The sequence below is a fragment of the Emys orbicularis genome, chromosome 3 (genome assembly GCF_028017835.1).
Source record: "Emys orbicularis isolate rEmyOrb1 chromosome 3, rEmyOrb1.hap1, whole genome shotgun sequence".
NCBI classification, from domain to species: domain Eukaryota; kingdom Metazoa; phylum Chordata; order Testudines; family Emydidae; genus Emys; species Emys orbicularis.
The window spans coordinates 137,409,489-137,427,867 of NC_088685.1; the positions used below are offsets into that span (position 1 = coordinate 137,409,489).

Genomic DNA, 18,379 nt, shown 5'->3' on the forward strand with positions numbered 1-18,379 from the left:
GGAATTACAAGGAACATTTCTATTGTTCAACCCACACATTACTAATCTAAAAAAGTAGTCTACAGTTATACAGAAAAAATAATATTTTAATATTAAAAGTTTGTAAATCACAGTTTTTCACATTCACCAGATGACAAATGTGAAATAGGAAAGATTTATAGATATTCATCTGACAGTTCTTAAGAGTGCGTGGGAAAGAAAACTCTCTTTTATTAGTGTATGATAGGTGAAATCATTAATTTGCTAGGCCATTAACACACATCTCATTCTGCAGGAATTCAATCCACGATAGAAAGAAAAAATGTGCTTTAGCCCTCTTCGGTAAGATAACTATAATACTGTACCTCCTGTTCTGCCTGGTATAGTTTTACAGTGATATTCCTCTGGAATCCCACACCATCAGCATCATAGAATACCCCAAGACTGGTAATGACAATGGGGTAAAGAACTCGGAAGTTCACACTGACAATGCGGTCTTCAGAAAGCACTGAAGGCGTATCTTCAGGGAGACTGAATGCTTCGATTTCTTGATTCAAAACTATTTTAAAAAAGGAATGAGGATTATACCGGCAATGTGAGTAGATTTATCGTTCTGGAATTGTGTATACATGGGAATGTCTGATGAATAATTAGCATGGCTGGCAAAGCGTACAAAGGTAATCAAATTCCAGACGAAAGATAACTGACTGCACAATGCTGTAAGGAGACACTTAGAATGATTTAGTAGCCTGCTGGTTACCAGCAACTGTAAGTCAGTGCTTGAGCATGTACAGACCGGTGAATGGAAGTGCACGCACACACTTATATATAACACCTTGCTCTGCTTAATGAGAACAGCTGTTTTATTCCATCTGATTTATCCTTGGGAGGCTGAATGGCAACGACTGCTGCTTAACTGGAACCAAATTAGCAGAAGTGGCATTTAAAGTGACTCATTCCAAAAGGGCCAAGTGGTTTTTACCAGGAGTTAGGATCATAGTTGTGAAATTCTAATATAATAGTTGCAAAGTAAATATTCAAAGGAGGAAAAATGAAAATGAAAGGCAGGAAATATAATTTTAGTTATGTATTTTATTGAGGACAGTGTTTCATTTCAAGTATTTTCTGACACTTATATTTTAAACAATTGCCTCTTCTCCTAAGAACAGATTCTGCAAACACTATCAGATGTAGTACTCACTTCAGTAGAAGTGGCCTCACATGGTCTTGTGGCCAAGACACTGGACCTGGATGATCTGGGTTAAGTTCTCAGCTCTAATGCAACACAGACTTGTGCGAACTTGAACAAGTCATTTAATACTCTCTGACTCAGTTCCCCGTCTGTAAGGTGGGGACAATAGCCCCTACATGACAGAGATATTGAAAAAGTAAATTAATTGGGGGAGATTTTCAAAGGCACAAAGGATGTCCAACTCCAATGAAAGTCAATGGTCTGGCCCTTTGTGCCTTGGAAAATCTCCCCCATCAATGTCTGCATGTGGTGCTCAGAGGTGGGCTATATAAGTGCCTACATAGAGAGGAAGTCCAATAGTATTTGCAGGATTGGACCCCTATCTGGGACAGCCACTAAACCATCAGTGTGTCACAACAAAGAGGATTCTGTTTAATATGATATAATAGTTCAAAAGATTATCATTCATACCTGGGTTAGTAATGTTCAGAAGTTTGCAGGAGTAAGGATCTTCTCTGTCCTCCACCGGAACACCACAGCCATGTGCACCTATTATAAACTTCACAAGGACACTAAAATAATTTGTTTTTATTAACACCAGTAATTTATTTTCATCTTCAACATGCTAATTTCAATGCAAAGATCTGTCCTTCCATAGTTTGAGCTTTCTGATCACCTTAAACATTAGTCACAAAGCCTTTTAATAGTGATTTTGTTTATTTGGAGTTTGACAGAAGAATAAATATTATTTAAAACTGAACTTGGCTAATAAGAACATTGTGCTTAGACATCCTATTCTTGACCATCTATTTATTTTAGTGAGTTAGCTGCACTAATCTCCGATGAAACACTGTATTGATACACACAAACAGCCAGGTTCTGTTATTTTAAGAGGATTAGTAGTTCATTTTAAAAGGCAGTTAACTAAGAAACTATTCACATCAGGCAGAATGAGGAATTTCCTGTTATCAGGTATTTTTATTTCTCATTTTATTAAATAATGGGACAGATCTGCAAGTTCTGTAACTATTAGAGCATCCATCTCAATTTAGACATTCCAATTGTTAGGAAGAAGCAATTCAATACAGAAAACAGAAACCTACTTTAAGGCAATTTTAAGGTTGAGAGTTCAGTTCCAAAAGAGAAGGGAAATTCAAAATGTATAGTTCCCTCAGCAAACATGATCCTGCCTGTGCCCAAGTATTCTCTGCTAACTAGTATGCCACACAGAGTGGTCATGTAATGTACGCATCTCTGCAATTAAGCATAAGGTAACTTTTCTGTGAAAACCATGACTGCATTTCCTGATTTTGACGTGATTAAAACCTGACCCATGATGATGCATTAAAATTGAATGTTGCTAATTTCCATCTCTGACTCAAGGTAAAACACGCAAACACTGTATGAAACTTTAATAAGGGCTCAATCCTTCAAGGTGCCAAGGACCATCTGTTCCTAGAGACCCACAACTTCAGGGCCTATGATTTAAAGTCCCCCCAGCCTCTATTTGTATGTGAATGATCACAACAAACATGGAAAAAGTGTGGTTATTGGGCTGTATACGCCCTCAAAAACAGCACATTTCAATTAATGCACCATCAGAAACAGCCTTTTTATGAACAGAGGGTGGTACCTTGGTGCAGCTATACACAGTCAACAAAAATAGCTTTGCTGCACATGCTCAGCAATACATCTTTATAATTGTTTTGTCTTGCTACCAAATTTCTCCTGACATCAAAACAGAACTAAGGTTACATGCGTGCCAATTACTACACTGTAAAATAAATCCACGTGTGTCATCCAACTACACAGAACAACACGGTGAGCATTTCTTAATGGATGAAAAACACTCTTGCACACATTCAAGTAACAAATTTTAATCACATTCAAAAAATACATTTCAATCCAGAATGTATATTATTTTTATAAAATTTTAAGGGGAGTTAAGAATGAAAGTGCCCTGACAACCATAATAAAAGATGTTTACCAGCATGAGGCCATATTTATTTTTTCAAAATAAAGAATAAAACACAAACAACATTTACTCATTTAATTACTAGTTTCTCACCGCCCAAGTAATATAAATTATTTATAAAAGGTTTACCGAGGGCTGAGCGCTGGATGTTGTTTCAAGTGCTTGAACCAAGTGTTCCTTATAACATTCCGCAGCTCATGATTATGTCGAGCTGATAATACACCGACGATAACATCGTAATGTTTCAGTTCCCACTGAGGAAAGAAAGCCAGTGGACCTAGGAGTTTAAAACAACAACAATTTACTATAGAACTATAAACCCACATGTCTGAGCTGTAAACAGTAATTAAAAAAATACATCAAAAGTAAGTGTATTAACCGTTCTGAGCATTAAAAAACAGAAACAGCATTTGTGTCACATTGTTTGTCAAAAGCCTGGAAGATGCTTTCAACATGCCACAACTACCATTACAGAGCTGTGAAATTATTACTGGAGAGAACAGAGAAAATGACTGCTGGTAAACTAAAGTAACCAATTGCATGACAACTGCAAAGCAAACAAAAGAAAACCCCTCTGTAGGTTGAATGAGGGGATAGCAATTATGTGTGTGTGTGTGGCTGCCTTCTGAGCAAGCTGCTCCTTGAGAGCACATCACAGCTGTTCTCCACATTTTGCATGGGCTACCAGAAACCTTCTGGGTTAAATTCAAGGTGCTGCTTACAATCTGCAAAATCCTAAATATCCTGGCCTCGGCTGCCTCATGGACTGCCTTTCCTTCTCTGACCTACCACAAAACCTGGGGCCTGGTAATTCTTGACATCGGGCTTTCACCACTAGACTATATCCACTTAAGCTGAGTGCGGTCACAGAGTGTGTTAAAAGACATGTCTTTGTCCATGCTGGCTCAATTTCCACTGCCATTTAGTTTATTGGCAGGGCCTTCCTAGTCTCTGCCCTTGTAAAGTTGTGAGAGTGGGAAAAAGGGTTGGGGGGAGGGGGCATTATCTCCCTATAGAGGGTAAATGTTTTTGCCTTGATCAGTTGTGGGCATGAGTCGTCCCCAGATATACCAGCAATGGGCTTCATCATAAATGCTAGAAATAAATAACATTTAGTTCTTTCTAAGCACGGTTTCTAAAATTTAGAGATTATAAAAATGGTACTTCCTTTAAAGTGAGATTCTGACTACAGAGAAACCTGAGAAGTATGGCTAGGAGCCCACAACCAATCAGGCAGACCTCTAATATGGATCTGCACTGTTCGGTTCATCAGCCATTCTAAAGCTGAAAGAGACAGATTTATATTTAGCAGGGGTGAGGGATCACTTCCATCTCACTCTCCTTAATTTGAGACTTAAACCAAACAAACAGTTAAAATGACTGAGTGCCAGAGTTCTTTAACACAACTACGGCAAACAATACAGATAAGGTCATGTTAGACGTCTAATTTTAGGGTGTCTAAAAATATCTGCAAGTTACCCATTATAACCAGAGTACACAATGTTATGTTCCAGACTTCTATCCGCTACACCAGTGCTCTCATTAAAAACTGAGAAGGAAACGTGTCGCGGTGACTGGACGACATGTGTGACCTGGGACTGAAGTGGAAGAGAAGTAAAATAAAATTTCTGGAAATCCTACGCCCATTGTGTCTCTGTAACAGACATTTTGCAGGAAAGGCACACAGAATTAGTTTTTGAAGTAAATTTACTTCTGCAAGCTGTTTAAACATGGATGTTTCCAGCACACTTTCAATCTTCACATACCATAGGTAGAAAGTTAAGATATTAGTTTAATTAAAAGAATTTACATAACCTAGGAACTAACTCTGAAGGAGACAAAAACTCTCTCAAGACATTTTCTTTCTACACAGACTAGCATTTCTTTTCTTCCTCAGAAACCTGCATGTTTTCCACTAAAGCTGATTATTATGGCTCTTATAACAAATAAACATACACTGCAGTTTTGGCAGGTTAAGGTTTCAGGAATGAGATTTGTTTGCTGCATATAAGTGTGTATAAATGCTCTGTCTGTAATGCCTGGTGAGTGTTAGAGGACAGAATTCCCAGCTCAAGTCAGACAATCTTTTATCAGAACACTGTTTGGTTTTCCCTTATATAGGTAAATGCTGATTATCTGGAGGTTTTAGATGTCCCCATCGACATTTATATTATAATTAGAGTTTGCCAGTATTCTGTAATAGCTGGTATCTGTAAAATAGCCACCTGTCTGGTGGGACTGCAATATCAGAAGCAGCTCCCACTTCCTCTTGTAATTCCTCCTCTTCCCCCTTCTCCTCACAGATACCGTCTCTTACCTGGTTCTGCTCTATTTATTTCATTATGTTTTATATATCCTTGGCAGTCTTACACACATGCCATCCAGTGCAGGGCAGTATTACATATCTCATGGGAGGACTGACACTATTTGTAGCACAGACTGGCCCTGAGGCCTTGTTTACACACACACTTGCACTGTTAACTAATGATGCGTTCTTGAACCAGTTTAGTTGAATCACTGTAAAACAAAAGTGTAGACTCTCTTTGTTTTGGTTAGAGAGAGGCAAATATTAATTTAGCTTAAATCAATTTCTCTCAATTTAAGATAAACCAAAAAAGGCCACTCAAACCAAAATAAGAGTGTCTACACAGGCTTTTGCACTGATTAAACTAAATTAGTTTTAAAACTGGTGAAACTCTCTCATGTGGATACAATCCCTTAACAAAGCACTTCATAGAGGCAGTCAGAGAGAGCCTTCAGAGTTAACCCGGTTGAGATTAGAGGTAGCAGGTCCCTTTCTCTTTTGTTTCACGCTGTCTGTAAATTTAGTAAAACAGCACCGAATCAATACTTTCAGAAAGTTGCCTTCTCAGTCATAAGGGAGAATCACCTTTTTTTTTTTTTAAATGAAAACATATTTTGCTGAAATTGATAAATAAGTCCCCTGTTTGGCAGGCAAAGCTTCCTATTGACTACTGGTAAGTGGGAAAGAGCATTTATTGAGCTCTAATGGAAAGGGTAACAGTTTGTCTTTAAACTAATATAAAGAATAAATAAAGCTAAAGGTACAGAAAAAGATATTAACCTATGATGAACCAGTCAGGAAGCAAGAGCATTGCAGACGTGATCTGCAGCAAAAGTTCAGAAAAAAAACTATTAGTGACCTCTGAGTCAATCATAGTGAAGTATTTATACATGCAATCATTTTATTTTTAGCTCAGAAGTGAACTTACAGCATCATCATACAACTGTTTCCACGCATTCACAAGTTTTCTTTATGCATGTAACAGCAACCTCCGATGTTGTCTCTATTGTTTATCTTATTATTAATTACTACTCATAATATGCTATTCTTACCTTATACTGATTATGTAACTATCTGTTTACAACTTGCAGTTTCTAAAAAGCTTAAACACAAGAAATTAATCATTGTGGTTTGAGGGCAGGGCTGGAAGCCAGGTCTCTGGATTTCTAATCCTGGCTGTGTCACTGACTCGCTATGCCCCTGAGCAAGGGACACTCTGTTGCTCAGTTTTTCCACCTGTAAAATTGAGAAAATACTTATCTATCTTACTGGAGCAGTGTGAATACCAATTAGTTAATGACTATGAAGTGCTCCGAAGATGTAAAGCACAATAAAAAAAATCATAAAACATTATAGTAACTGTAGATAGTGGGGGCGGGCTAAGAAGAAAGGAACGTTTTTTGGTATGTTGGTCTCAGAGTCATTAGAAATCGAGGTTCAGAACTGTCCTAAGACTGAATCTCTCAGACACAGTATGGAGCCTTAGGCTTCTCAGTGAATCCTTGCAAGTCTTCCCCCCCTGCAATTCCCATGCTACATTCTTTTGGCACAAAACACGTACAGTACTTTCCCTTTGCTCTTTTGCCTAACCCATTTAACTCATGGCAATAAGTGCAGTAAAATAAAACAGGCAGCTGCACTCTCAGCTGCTAGGCTGTGTTATATAGTTGCCATCCAGAGAACCTCTTGTAAAAATGTGTACTGCTGAGCTGAGTCAGGCCACCACAGTAGGGGTTACATACTGGAAGGCAGTACGTTGGCCCCAACCAGATTTCAACAACCTCCATTGTAGATTAATTTTATTACTACTTTCTTTAGGAGACTATATGCCTCCTATTCACAGTGTCACACTCAGTGGCTAAATACAGACTTACTGCCATTATCACCAGGGGAAAGGACAAAAGATTCCAGTGCTAGTTGTCTGCCCCTTACTGTTTTTTTTTTTTTTTTAAATAATAAAGGGATGGACTCAAAAGATTCTGAGAACTGAGTAGCCAAGCCAAAAGATTCCAGGGATACCATCAAGTTCCAAACCAAAAGTAGTTTCGGGTACTACTGCATGCAACCGCATTTTCTTATTTTTTACATGATTTACTCTCCCACGGGCTGTGGTAGCTGTGTACAAGAATCAAACAAACTGAGTATACAGAGAAACTCATTATTCACAAAGTGCTGACAAATGGACAAAATGAACAAACTGGAAAAAGCAGAGAAAGACATTCTCTCTCTCTCCCCAATCTTTTTCATTTATAGTAATCTTAGAATTTACCTGCTTTAGGGATTTCTTCAGTGATGTACAGTAGCTACGCCAATGTAACCCCCCATGTAAGTGCCAAGCACTGGTGCCATTTACCCCAAACTGAGGGTAAGTCTACAGTACGAAATTAATTTGAAGTTATTTTATTCAAATTTCCAGAGACTGGGATATGTTACATCGGTGTAGGCTCCACTTTACGTTGGCGCAGCACATCTACACTGGAGGTTTGCACTCACATAGCTGCACCAGTGCAAAAATCCCTGATGGAGGTAAGTCCTTAGATGTTACTTACAGCTTCAGTAAGCAAAACTTTTTAGACAGAAGGGAGGTTTTTATGTGGATGATACCCCTTTAAAAGAACATTCAGAGTTCTAGTAACCATCTCAGATGTAAAGAGGAGACAAAAGCACTGGAGAAGCTATTATCCTATAGCAGCTGGTAGTGTATCAGTGATGCTACAGCACTCACAAACTTCTGGCAAGATCTTTCTGCCCTGAACTAGAGATCAGAGATACACTGACCGCTACCACCAGCGATGGCCAGGGGGTAGGGAATGGAGATACAAAAAAAAAAAAAAGTCCTGTTTGTGAAGTCTCTTGTCAATAACACTAAACTTACAATTTGGCAGTTTAACCCATCATTGCTAGTTGAGGCTGTCTTGGCCACAGAATGCCTTATCAAGACAGAGAATAAAAATTAAACTTAAAAGATTGCTACCATCTTAAGACTGTTCAGTGGCCTATTTAGGAATGAGCTGGTGGTACTGGTACAATTCCCAGTGAATGAGTCTTTCTCACAAATCAACTTCACTACAATGGTACTCTTGTTGGCCTTTGGCCAAGAGGTGAAGGACTAAAGGGGCAGGAAGAACAAGCTATCAGCCTCACCTCTAGAGTCCCTATAGGTCAAGGACACATAAGCCATTGTAGGGACGCTTGTGTGGCAGCTGCCTGTGTTGTAGACAGACAATTTCAGACTCTAAGGCTTGGTCTACACTTACCCCCCAAGTCGAAGTAAGGTACGCAACTTCAGCTACGTGAATAACGTAGCTGAAGTCGACATACCTTAGTTCGAACTTACCGCGGTTCAGACGCGGTCCACACGCGGCAGGCAGGCTCCCCGTCGACTCCGCGGTACTCCTCTCGCCAAGCTGGAGTACCGCAGTCGACGGCGAGCGCTTCCGGGATCGATTTATCGCGTCCAGACCAGACGCGATAAATCGAACCCGGAAGTTCGATTGCCAGCTGTCGAACTACCGCGGTAGTGTAGACCTGGCCTTAGGCTGTCAGCTTACTGCCCTTCAGAAGCATGTGAAAAAAAATCACTCCACAAATTATTGAGTGTTGGAGTGAGCAGTGTAACTTTTTCCTGGACAGGATGCTTGAAAAACATAAAATGACATGTCAAATAAGTACTTTAGACCCAAAATGGAACACACTTTTATGAAGTGACATTCTCCCTTTAGAACGTGGTATTGCTCACAACTTTGTTTGTATTTATTTTTTAAACAAATTCTTTCTCCTCTAAAAAAACCAAACACAGGCCATACTCACTTTCTTTCCCTCCAATATGTCACACAGAGAATAGTCCATGCGCACTGTGGCACTAATTCAGCATAAGCCTAACTAAGCAGGTGCATAATTCCATTCACGTTAATGCCTAAAGTTAGGCACATGTTAAGTATTCTGCTGAACCAGGCCATATGATGGCCGATGGCATTCATGTGCCGTTCAATATGTGGGAGCTAGAGTCGGTGCTGTATTTTTTTTTTTTAATTATTTGGTAGTAAAATATCAGAGGGGTAGCCGTGTTAGTCTGAATCTGTAAAAAGCAACAGAGGGTCCTGTGGCACCTTTAAGACTAACAGAAGTATTGGGAGCATAAGCTTTCGTGGGTAAGAACCTCACTTCTTCAGATGCAAGTAATGGAAATCTCCAGAGGCAGTAATCATACTGATTTATACCTGCCTCTGGAGATTTCCATTACTTGCATCTGAAGAAGTGAGGTTCTTACCCACGAAAGCTTATGCTCCCAATACTTCTGTTAGTCTTAAAGGTGCCACAGGACCCTCTGTTGCTTTTTGGTAGTAAAAGATTATTATACACACACAGGCCCAATTCTAAAAGATGCCAAATGTCCAAATAAATATATGTGGAACAATGTCTCAGAGGGCATTTCAGCAAAGGTGTACCTTGTAAAATTTAATGTATGTTCCCTTCTTGAGGAGATACTGAAGTTCCTCAATAAGCAACTTCTCACTCTGTTAGACATGGCACCACTGGCAGAGGCTATCAACTGAACACATGCTTAGCACTGAGTCTATCTGTAGGGATTAAAGCAAATTGGGGGGAGGGGGGACTGGTTGTAATTAACTTTTCAGAAGCTGTTTTATCTTTAGCATTTGTATAATGTATTTTATAAAATATTATGAAACTCATAAAAAGGAACACACAGGAAATCTTAGATAATTTCTGTTTCTGAACGGTTAAAAATGGGCTTCTCTTATCCCTACCTGCAGACACCTCCTGGCCCTACCCCTGCCCAAAGCGGTATAAGTGACATAAACACACGGTGCAGGCTGGTAATGTCTCGGTAGAGTGAGAAATCATTAAATTCAGGACTCCAAGAAAAAGGGAAATTGTAAAATCACATATTTGCTGCAGGGTCCTTGGATTCATGTTTTACTCAGGTTAATTTAGGCATTGTGCAGTTAATAATGAATCTGGGCTATTTTCTTTTTACAGAAGTTTCTCTTCACTTTTTAGTTTCCTCTTCAATATACATAACACAAAAATAACTATATTTGTTGAAGAGTTTAGCATTATCTGGTATGCTTCCAGTATAAAATAAGATACAATAAAGATATGCTGGATTAGATTAATCTGTGTTAGAGAAAAGTACAGATCCATCACATCTGCTGACCCCTCATTTTGCAATTAGACATCCAGATCTATTTCTCCTTTCTTTCAAAATGCATGCAGGCTATCCAGCCCCAGAATAATGTGAACAACAGTTAACACAATATGCAGCTCAAGTGCTCGAGGAAACCTCCATTCAAAGAGCAAAATACTCCCCAGTGTAAATCTATTTAACACCACAGAGTAACATTAGGGTGAATTTGGCTCAGTATGTTATGACTGATCACTATGATCATGACACCTTTGACCCACGCTAGTGACTAATTATGTGACTGCTGTGATGCCAAAGGTTAATTAAATGCCAGCACACACACCAATAATACATTTTTATGCCCCAGCTACTATAAAACACTTGAAATCAATTCAATTTTTGTTCATGCCAAAGAATCCAGGTGGTAAGTCAAAGGAGCAGCAGGCACACAAAATAAAAACAAACAAAAAAATTACTCAACAATAATATGCAACAGGGCTGGTTTTATCAGACAGTACCAGACCATCTTAAGAATTCAAGTTTCAAAAACTGTCTTAAAAAATAAGGCCATTTCCTACTCTGTGGTATAAACCTATCACCAGTTTATTAATGTTCACAAAGCACTTTGAAGAACAAAAATCACAGAACAATAGACATCAGAGATGAAAGAAATCTCTTAGCTCATCTTTCCTCCCTCTGGCAATGCAGAAATGTTTCGTATAGTGTATGTGTTTCTAGAAGCTTTCAAGGTCTATTAAGCGCATGATCCTTTCACTTACTGCGCAAGAGTGCTCCAAAGTGCTTTCCCTAGGAAACTATTCCATACATTGAAAGATTTCATTTTTACACTTAATATCAGGGGAAATTTCCTATGTTTTTCTTTGCTCAGGTTCACTGCTTTATTCTATATGTTACTGTTAAACAAGCCCTGCACAATTCAGAATAAAATCTGGAAAGAGAGACTACTGTGCACTTGCTTGACTACTAAAGGCCTGATCCTGCTAGAACTTACTATCTGACACAGTGCGAGTAGTCAGTCACATGGACTACTTGCTATGGTGAGCATAAAGGATAGTAATAGAAATGTCTGCAGGACTGAGACCCCAAAATAGCAATACATTAACACCAAAATCATCATCAGTATGACTCTTAGGGCCAAACACTGGTCCTACTGAAGTGAATTAGAGTTTTGCTATTGGCTTGAAAGGAACTAGGATTTGTCCTGGAAAGAGTAACAACTGATGCCTAGAAATGGAAATCCACAGCCTGGAAACAAAAGTCACATACATATACTATATCATTTACCCTAACACTGCATTTCTGAAACTGTGAATCTGCCCTTCCTGGGGAGAGGTTGACCTTCCCCCCACGCAAAGGATACAAGTCAGCACCAGAAATATGAGGTGCAGGAGGTGGAAAGGAATATCTTTTTCTTGCTGGATCACTTCCTCAGGGAAATCAGAAAACTTCTAATAAGCACTCAATACAAATTATTAATTTTACTATAACTTGTGAAAAAAGTAGAGCAGTAAAAGTATAAATGGCCCAGCAACACGATATGGAACTATAAACAGCCTATCCTTACCTTTGTGTTTAAAATATTCTTCATCAACCCCCAAAAAGCATTTCTCTCTCTCTCTCTCTCTGAGGACACTTCTCCTAGATCATCTTATGAAAACGTTTACATTTGGAGAGCAATGCTGAAAAGTGACTATTAAAAAGGCATTATGGGGTTCCATGTTTACTGCCTCTCCATGACACCCAGATCAAATAAAAATATTTTTTTCCCCCTGACAGACAGCCCTGCAAGTTCAACCTAGGATCTGGAAAACCAAGCTGGGTTTTTTCCTGCTCATGCATCACCATCATTCAGGTTCTACATGCCAAAACAGGCCCCCACTGACATATATATAACCCTAGTGACATTGCATATTAGACAGGTGTTACTAATTGGCTGTTGAATTTAGCGAACAATTCTATAGAAAAATGCCCGAGAAAGAATAGACTCCATCTCATTCCTTCTTACCTGTGTAGACTCTGCCCAGCTAATAGGAGTCAGTACTAGTAACATCTTATTTTTGTTAATAAAATTAGCTACCATGACTCCAAATGACTACCATGTCTCCAAGCAGATCTGCTGAGTAATAAAACACCACTTTTACTTAGTCTCTTTTCAAAACAGAACATTTCCAACAAATTATAAAACTCCATGGCAAAGTTTCAGAAACCCACTAACAGGTAGCATGGAAAGTTATTTATGGTCATCAACTTCTAACAATCACCACCAATGGAGTAATCTCATTAGTTGATGAAAATGCCTATTCTGACCAACAGGTATCAACATAAAGTGAAATCTACTTACACTCACCTTGATTTATTGCAAACCCATTTTATAGTAAGGACAATGCACATCCTTATTGGTTCTGATTACATAGCAAAGTCCAAACAGCAATTCATATTATATAGCCTTGTCCTACACAACTGAAGTCAAGAGGAATTTTGTCAGTGACTTGAATGGGAGCAGGATTGGGCTCATAACTAAGTTAAGTCTGTGAAAAAACAGATTACTCTCAATAAAGAAAGTTCCATTGTACTGCCAGTAATCACTTTGCTGAATTATAATGAAGTAGCTCCAGTTTAAAAATACAGGCACAAAATTGTTCTCCTGTCCTACATAATTCTTCATTGTTTTCCTATAAACCCACGTTAGCTTTTCATGCACTTTTCCTCTGTAGATTATCTAATAACAAAAAGCATTCTACTGGCTCCACGCTAAACCTATATATCAAATATTTTCATGCAGCCTGCTTGGAATTTCTCAACCACAGAAATGCCCAAACAGCTGTTTGCCCAGCATGTGCTTCTTCACTCAATCAGTTAAAGAGTTATACAACATCCAGCCCTGCCCTAAAAGGGGGGAAATAGTGATCTTTAATGCAATGTGTTTGTATTAATAGAACTACTTCCCAAAATCAAATTACACGGGGGAGGGGAGGAAGGCTCATTGCTAGCTCTCTAAACTCAGGGGAATAAGAAGAGCTAGTCAATTTATTTCTTGTATATAATCTAACCAATGGATTTTATCACTTATTTTAATTGAACTCATCATTTGTGATCAGCTCTATAGATGGCCAAATACTACGCAGGACATTTATTTTTCAATTTCCCACATCAGTCCTCAAATGAAATATTTGCAAGTCCCCCCTGACCATTTGACCAGGTCTGCTGCTAGCAGCCCACTGTGCTCTGCGGGCCTTACAACACCCCCTGGACTCTCTTTCTTTGAGAAAACTGGGAAAGGCTTAGAGGGACACATGCTATGGGAGGGAAGCGTGAACCCCGCACTCTCACTGGGCATGCACCTCTGTCCCCTCCTGCCCAGCGCCCCCCCCCTCTCAGGGGAAGGTGCCTGCACCCTGAACCACCCCCACAAGTACCCGGCCCGCCTTGAGTGGGGAATGGCAGCGCCCCATCGTCTCCCCTCCAAACGAAGCGTGCATGCGCCCAGTAGCCCGCCCCTTCCCCGGGGCGTGCGCCCTGCCCCTACCTGCCGGGTGCCTCCAGGGGCCGCCGAGCAGCAGCCAGAGGTGCAGCGCGACCCCGACCGCGCACGGGCACAGCAGCACCAGCCAATTTCGCATTGGCCGCCGGCCCCTTCCCCGCCTCGCCCCGCGCCGGCCTCCCCCAGCCGGGCCGGGGGCTTCCCGAGGAGGGGGCTGCCCCGCGCTCTCCCCGCAGCGCCGCGCTCCGGGCCGCAGCCGCCGAGCGCTCCGCAGCTGTGCCCGGCTCGCCCCGCCTGCCTGCGGCCGCCGGGAACTGAAGTCCCGCCCTGAGCCCAGAGAGCGGCGCCTCCCTACTACAATCCCCACAATCCCCCAGCGCCGCGCCCTGCTGCCGGGGACCCGGGGCGGCGGAGCGGCCCGTCCCCCTGCCCTGCAGCCCTCTCGCCCCAGCGAGCCGCCGCACGCGGGTGGGTGGGTAGCGAGCACATAGAGCTTAAAGGCTCCTTCTGTGTGGGAAGATCGCCCGTGGGGTTTCCTTGCTGCTGTCCAAAGCCGCGCAGCGTCACGGTTGTCACCCGCATTGTGCCTCTTTCCAAACGCCTCACATTCACAACGTGCAGCCGGCCAAGCTTTCCAGCAGCGATTATTGGAGATGGTGGGCAGGGCACCCACGTGAGAGCCGGTGCTCAGGGGATGGGCTCTATGGAGGTGGATCAAGTTGGGTACCCCAAGTCGCTAATCACTTTTTAAAATCTCAGCTGGTGGCCCTGTCCTGAAAAACTCACAGTCTGTCCACGCTGGGTTTTTAGTCCCTGGGACAAACTCATAGCGTTGACAAGATTTGTACCGGTGCGGGGTGCTCTGGGGTAAACTGCACCAGTGCAAAGCCTACCTGGGCTAGGAGTGAGCACTGGCATACCAGCATCCCTTTTCCCTATTCTGCCAAAACACCTTAAAGTGAGGGCCTGTTTTTCAAAGAAAGAGTATAAGAAATGAGACTGCTTTTTTGTTTGGTTGGGTTTTTTTAGGCGACATCACATGTCGCCTATGTTTAATGCTTGGTGCCAAATAAGCCATTTATGTATCTCACAACCAGGGGTGGCAGGTTTGTATAATTTTGGTGGTGCCCAGAATTGGTCCAAGTCCTGCCCGTGGCCCCCCGCCTAAGGCTCTGGGAGGGAGTTTGGGTGCAGGAGAGGGTTTGGGGTGCAGGCTCTGGGGGGGGAGTTTGGATGCTGGGTGTGGGCTCTGGGCTGTGGTAGGGGGTTGGGGTGCAGGGGGGGCGGGCTCTGAGAGGGATTTTGGGTGTGGGCTCTGGGCAGGGGCAAGGGATTGGGGTGCAGGAGAGGGTGAGGTGCTTACCTCAGGCAGCTCCCAAAAGCGACCTGCACACCTGTCTGGCAGTGGCTCCTAGGCAGGGGGCTGGGGGGTCTCCACGCACCGCTGCCCACAGGCACTGTCCCTGCTGCTCCCATTGGCAGCACGGAGACACACACACCCTCAGGGCCACAGGGACGTGCCAGCCACTTCCAAGAGTGGTGCAGAGCAAGGGCAGGCAGGAAGCCGCCTTAGCCCCACTGCGCTGCTGATGTTGGCATTGGTGGCAGCGGCCAGGAGCCTCCAGGCCCTTTTAAATCGTGCAGGGGCGGCAGGCGGGGCCGGGCGAGTAACCCGGCCCAGAACATTCGTGGAGCTGTGCCCCCGGGCCCTGAATATTCCTGGAGCACGGGCACCACGGGCCCATATAACTCGCCGCCCCTGCTCACAACATACTTTTTATCTGATCATATGCTTTGTGTTGGGTAGGAATTGCTTGGATGTCAAGTGGGGAGGGGGGAAAAGGGAGGGATTTAATTCAAAATATAAAACAGGTCAACTCTACTCAACCCTGACCTGGAGATGAGAAGGTAGCTCGATCTCTGTACTCCTTCAGTTCTTGGTCTCCCGTGGAGAATGCTTGCTGTGGTGCTAATCAGTGCCATTGGGTTTTTTCCAGCGTAGACAACGGTTCTCAAGACAGTTAAATACCAAGGCAATAGGACATCTAAGAAGTATTGTAGGTAAATTAGATTCTGTAAGGTGAAAGCATCATATACAGCTACCTGTTTTTATTTACATACAATACCAAGAAAAATCTAATTGGTGGTATGGGCTCTGCCAATTATATAATTTTTTGTTAGTTTCTCAAGCCCAGCTGTAGAATAATATAAATATTCTGGATAGAAAGAACCCTTGGTCTGCTATTCTTCAAAAAGTCCAGGAATCAAACTGAGGAAGAAACACAGCATTCCTCTTGGCAATTTTTCTCAGAATCAGTTGTAAACAGTGTGGTCATCCCAATCTTGTGTCTATAAAACCTTTCTCATACCATACACCATCATTTCTTTATAGCTACAGTATAGCTATAAAATGGAAGTGTCTTTAGTTATGGTTGTTGCATGCTAGCAGCTCCCTCTGCTGCTATTAATACTTAACAACACTTGGAAGATAGGTAAGTAGTGCTCCCTCACTTCCACAATGAGAGAACCGAACCACAGCAAGATTAAGTGACTTGCCCAGGGTAATTCAGAAACTGAATGGCAGAACCAGGAATTTAAATAGATACCCTATCCCCAGTCTGGGGTCTTAATAGGCCATGTTCTTGTGCTCTTTCATGTTACTCTGGAAAGGTAAAAGAGTTGTAAATTGTGTGGAAGCAGCCTCTGGGACAGTCCCAATATTTGCCGCTTTTTCTTATATAGGCACTTTTAACCCCCCCATGCTCTGTCCCAATTTTTCACATTTGCTATCTGGTCACTATACTCTGGGGAAAAAACAGTGTAAGGGGGCTCCCTTAGGGCTTGTCTACACTTACATTTTATAACGCTCTACCTTGCTGGCTCAGGGGTGTGAAAAATCACCCTCCTGAGTGCAGCAAGTTTGAGTGCTTTAAAGCGCTAGTGTGGACAGGCGCCGAGCGCTGGGAGCCGTGCTCCCAGCCCTCGGAGCTATTCCCCTCATGGAGGTGGATTACCAGGAGCGCTGGGAGAGCTCTCTCCCAGTGCTCATGTGTGACCACACTCACGCTTCAAAGCGCTGCCACAGGAGCACTCCCGCAGCAGTGCTTGAAGTTTCTAGTGTAGACGTAGCCTTAGGCCTTGGCTACACTTGGCAATTCACAGCGCTGCCGCGGCAGCGCTGTGAAGCATGAGTGTAGTCGCGCCGCCAGCGCTGCGAGAGCTCTCTCGCAGCGCTGTAAGTACTCCACCTCTCCGAGGGGAGTAGCTTGCAGCGCTGCGAGCGAGCATGCAGCGCTGCAGGCGCTGATTACACTGGCGCTTTACAGCGCTGCACTCGCTGCGCTTGGGGGGGCCGTTTTCACACCCCTGAGCGCAGCAAGTTGCAGCGCTGTACAGCGCCAGTGTAGCCAAGGCCTAGAAGCCAGCAGCAGCGCTGTGAATTCCCAAGTATAGCCAAGGCCCTAGTCTGGGGCTCATTCATTACAGAGATACTGGATTAATGCTTACACAGTTCAAACGCTCTGTGAGATAGTACAATATCTTGAATACGTATTTTTTGTTTTCTATGCCTATACCTTTTTCCTAGTATCTGTTTTATTTTTGTGCAACAATAAAACTCTGAGAAAGATTCTCTTTCTTTTAATAATTCATCTTATACTAGCAAGATAGACTTCCACCACAATCCTTAATTACTCCAATAAACACAAAAAAATACAAGTGCCTCACTTTGGCAAGGAACCAGGTCTCCCACCATTTAAAATGCAGCACCTGTGTTACAGCACTCAGAAATACAACTACTTGGAAGAAGAAGTGAGGAATATCTTATGCATCTAAAATTACATGGGGAATTTTAGACATCCAGAGTGTAATTACCATGATTGGAATATGGCCAGGAAACCAGAGTAACACTTTTGCTCTTGCAAAAAGTGCCATGGGATCTTTAATAGTCAGGTGCTCCTTTTTACATCTCATCCAAAACCCACCATCTACACTAGCACACACACACTGTTGACTCAACCAGAAGATTCCCATGGAATCACCCACACTACTTCCTGCAACTGCATTTCTCTAGAGGTCACTCATCCAAGTACTGACCAGGCCCAATTCAGATTAGTTTAGTGGATATGATGCAGTTAGATACGAAGGATGAGATTACAGGCATCTGGAACAGTAGCTGGTCTTGTTGCACATGAAAGGGTAGGGAACAAAGGTTTCCTTTGTTTCCTACACCATGGATTTACCTGACAAAATGATGCGGATGTGCAGTCAGTTGCCTCTGA

At 42.4% G+C, this 18,379-nt stretch overlaps 1 protein-coding gene across 3 annotated transcripts in view; it reads right to left on the reverse strand.

Moving 5' to 3' along the window:
- Window positions 1–14,262, reverse strand: part of B3GALNT2 (beta-1,3-N-acetylgalactosaminyltransferase 2) — a 36,911-nt gene extending 22,649 nt beyond the window's left edge. The window contains exons 1-4 of one of the 3 annotated variants that reach the window (XM_065401917.1): window positions 14,145–14,262; window positions 3,276–3,423; window positions 1,643–1,743; window positions 345–538 (exon numbers count right to left, since the gene is read on the reverse strand). In XM_065401917.1, the coding sequence (XP_065257989.1) occupies window positions 345–538; window positions 1,643–1,743; window positions 3,276–3,423; window positions 14,145–14,238 (537 nt within the window). In that variant the 5' untranslated portion in view covers window positions 14,239–14,262. Of the gene's footprint in view, window positions 1–344; window positions 539–1,642; window positions 1,744–3,275; window positions 3,424–3,935; window positions 4,069–13,165; window positions 13,284–14,144 lie in introns of those variants that run through there. The other 2 variants (XM_065401916.1, XM_065401915.1) reach the window with 2 other exon arrangements.
- Between the last annotated feature and the right edge of the window lie 4,117 nt (window positions 14,263–18,379).